The 3,920-nt window shown below is 41.9% G+C and overlaps 1 protein-coding gene across 2 annotated transcripts in view; it reads right to left on the bottom strand.

Annotated features, from left to right (window-relative positions):
- The window catches only part of stk32c (serine/threonine kinase 32C), a 102,938-nt gene that overhangs the window by 16,977 nt on the left and 82,041 nt on the right, over positions 1-3,920 (bottom strand). For both annotated transcript variants that reach the window (XM_005735117.1, XM_005735118.2), the window contains exons 6-9: positions 2,713-2,750; positions 1,758-1,847; positions 1,243-1,346; positions 997-1,113 (exon numbers count right to left, since the gene is read on the bottom strand). In XM_005735117.1, the coding sequence (XP_005735174.1) occupies positions 997-1,113; positions 1,243-1,346; positions 1,758-1,847; positions 2,713-2,750 (349 nt within the window). The remainder of the gene's footprint in view (positions 1-996; positions 1,114-1,242; positions 1,347-1,757; positions 1,848-2,712; positions 2,751-3,920) is intronic.

Here is a 3,920-nt window from a genome sequence, read left to right as displayed (position 1 = left end):
CATAACATTAAACATGTTAACAACACAAAAGCCATATTAAACGCAGACTACTTTAGACCCGGAAGTAGGATTCGTCGTGTCATCACTGAACAACCGGATTCAGTTCACCTCACTGGTTGCTAACTTGGCAACTTTGTATCTAAATTTGGTTACTTTTTATACTCCTTCTTTAAACTAAAAAGGCAGAGGGAAATAAATCTGTAGACAGTATCTGTCTCCGAGCTGTGCACACTGGGTGACAGAGTAATAGAAGAGTAATAGAAGAAAGAAAGGTGAAATGCTTTCTGTGAAGAGGGTCATATTACATCACGGATAAGCAGTTGTTCCTATGATACCTTTTTCAAATTTCCTTGCACTAGCTGCATAGTAGGATGGTGCTGTGTGTTACAGTTACACTGTGGAAAACAACAGTTAGAGATTGAAATACAACCAAACGTTAGCGCGACTGTGCGCAACGAACGTGCGAACTCGCTGCTTTTGAAATGGTTGCTTCAAAGACAAATCAGCGACCACTAGCAGTGAGCTCGCCGTCTTCAAGGCGACAGCAATAACATGGACTCAGTCAAGTTACATACAATCCTTTTGTGATAATACAGGAATTAGCAGTGATAAATCGGATGTTACTGACTATGTATATAGAAATTCACATTAACTAATTTGATTTTCAGAGTCCAGACAGATCCTTGCAGATCTAGTAGTTGCTGCTGGACGGAGATTTAACTGAAAGATGACAGACGTTCAGCTTGAGTCCCTTATTCCAGCGGTCCCCAAACCCTATTTCAAAGAAATATTTACGCGTCACCATAGCGACCAGAGACCATTAAGGGGCAGAGAGGAGGGCGTTACTCTCAATGTTGTTGGCACATTATAGAAGGACGTGTTACAAAATAACCCCAATTTTTTGGACATCAAACTGGTCCGTGGTGCAAAAAAGGATGGGGACCGCTGACTGAAGTGTAAGTGTAAGTTAATAATGCCCCATCGTCCTCCACTCACCTTCCTCAATAGTGAAACCAGATCCTTGGGCCAGGTTGGGCTGTACTGGACACTGACGGTACTGAAGAGCTGAATCAGCGATTCCACCGAGTTACTGGCGTGGATGTCATACGGCCTCTAGCAGAGAGACAAGGTGACAAAAGGAGGAAAAGCAGCAAGTTGAGGAAGAGAAAGACGAGCGAATGAATGGAGGCGAGCTCGTTCTTGCAGCCCGATAACATAAAAACTGCAATTTCAATGTCTCACCCATCCGCGCAGCACTTCGAAGACCGTCACCCCTAGTGACCACCAGTCTACTTCAAAGGCGTAGCCCGTCCCTCCACTCACAAAAGACTGGAAGATCTCTGGGGCTGAAAGCACAGCAGAGAGACACTGAAGAAAAAGCTTGTATAATGACAGCCTGTGCATGGAGCATTCCTTTGCAAAAATGTCATAAGAAAAGCACATTTTTCCTCGGCAATCGCATTATACAATAGTGGAACATTTGCCTCCCATTTTCACAAATCAACAGGATGTTTAATTTCTTTGATATCATTCACACACGCCTGTTTAGTGATAATGAGAGCGTAAAAATGTATTCAGAAATTGAAGGAACAGCGTCTGGCACCTTCTAGCAAATAGTTCTAGGAGCTTTAACTAACCGAGACAGTTAAATGGTACAACTGAGCATTTAAAATGACAAAGAAAAGAATAACTTAATTACGCTAGGCCCCCTTTTCTTGTAGCTTTCTTTTTCATGCACAGTATAAATGTTTAGTTACCCATGTAGGGCTTGGTTCCAGCTAAGGCCGTGGCTCGCTCTCCGTCTTTTATTATTGTTGCTATGTTGAAGTCCGTCAGGTGAGCGTGACCTGAGGAAACACGAAAATCCATCAACATTTTCTAAATAAACGTCTGCGCTCACATCAAAAGGAAACATTTTCACATGTGACAAGAGAAGGAAACAAATGAGGACACAACGTTCCCTTTCAGTAAGCTGGAATGTGATATGCAAGGACAAAGTGTCCTCATTATTTTGTGTGTCAGTCCGATGTCCCCGACTCCTCTGACCTTCTTGGGGTCGTTTCTGGGGTGTCGTACTCGTCGCAGCGGATTGGGAACGTCACTGCCGTCTCTAAGGGTTATTTATTGTACAATTTCTGTTTCCCCCTGATGATCAAGCACTTTTCAGAATCCCTCCGTCAGCTTAAGCTGATAGAAGGATTTTGAGAAACACAAATGCACGACAGACATATTTATTGTATAGCTAGGAGGAGAAGTACAAAACACAGACGCACACACACAGGGGGGTACAGACAGCATTAGAATCACATGCAGTCGAAAAAAGAAACACAGCTTAAAGTCATCCAATGTGATAAGATAGTTAGGCTTTAAAGCTGCTGAATCCACTCCATCGATACGACACAGTCCTAACATTGCAGCTTTTAAATGACATGGAAATAGGAGGACCTGAGGAAACTGAATGTGTGCATAAAGCAGGAATACATATAGTATAATCAGAATAAAACTCATTAAGAGCCATATGACAAAATATAACAGGTATCTGACAATAAATAAATAAATAAACAATGCACAAAGAATACTGTGATATGCCCTTCAGACAGGTCTGTGGTCTAAATGTGCTCTTATACAACTACGATACATACTGAAGGTCTAAAAGTCCTGTTTTGTTTTACATCCTGTCTTATAAACAGAGCAAACTGTTCACATCCTTACCTTGTTCATCCAATAGGATATTGTCTGGCTTGACATCTCTAAAAAAGACAAAGAATACGTACACATTAAAACATGTTGATGCAAATATCAGTAGAGGATATTACTTGCATTTTAATAGCACATCACTGAGTTTCTGCTGTGTACAGGTAAACTGACCTACAGCTTTCTAAACCCCTATGGATAACATCACATAGACCTTCGGAGCATGTGGGTTATCGATGCCGCCTTTAAGCGTCTCCTATTGGATTTCTGTGGAAATGAAATGGAACCACTAGAGATTGGAAACATCTCCGCATGTGGCTCTGGGGCTGCAGATTTGAGACCTCTGATCTAAGCTATCCAATGGCACCGCAGCTTCAATTTAAACAGCCTCTTATTTATTCCTGGCTGATACAAAGATGCTGATTTTAAAGATTTCCTACTATAAATGTTGGAAGGAATTAATCAGGGATAAATTAGCTGGAAAGACTCCATGATATAAGCTTGGCATGCGTCTCTTGCACAACTTGAGAATTTGAAAACAGCCTCACTCATACATCTCTCTTAAAAAAGAGAGTCTATTTCATTGTGGCCCTGGTGGTAGCTATTCTAGTCTAAAAAGACCTGTAATCATGCCAGCTCCAGTCATGTGCTGGATTTTATACAGCCTGAAATCAGAACTGAGAGGACACCCAGTAGACCCAGCTCCCCTTTAGACCATTTTACTATAAGTAAGGTAATTATGGACTCCTCCCCCTCCGAATATGGCCGAAAACATTTGCCAACCCTGGCGTCATTAACAAAAACAAAAACTGCAGTGTTCATGCTAGAGTTGTTAAAATGTGCGTTTCAAAATGCGCTTTATAAGTTGTTGTTATTAGTAAAAGTGTTCGTGAGTTTAAGCATTTGCTAACTGTCTAATCTGCTCCCATAACAGCACCTCCCATCATCATAGTTTGTGGTCAAGTGGGAAAGACCAGGATTGGACGTGTACAGTATGTGTAGATGCTAAAGCGTGTGGGAGGTGTTTTGAAGGCTGATGCATGTGTGAATTACATGTTTGAACAACATGATTTGGACATCTGTGTCAACAAGCAGAAAATTCCTTCATTCCCTGCATTTCGGAGCGCGTGAGAGCACACTCATAACTGATCCCCGGGAGAGGTTTGTCCAGAGGGACTAACAGGTCTGTCTGCACATGCTTATTACACTGAGCACCCAAGCCCTGG

Source organism: Pundamilia nyererei, unplaced genomic scaffold (assembly GCF_000239375.1).
Source record: "Pundamilia nyererei isolate P.nyererei 1_Seehausen unplaced genomic scaffold, PunNye1.0 scaffold00062, whole genome shotgun sequence".
In the NCBI taxonomy this organism is placed as follows: Eukaryota; Metazoa; Chordata; class Actinopteri; order Cichliformes; family Cichlidae; genus Pundamilia; species Pundamilia nyererei.
Note: the sequence above shows the minus strand (reverse complement) of the source record. Positions and strands in the feature narration are given on the sequence as shown.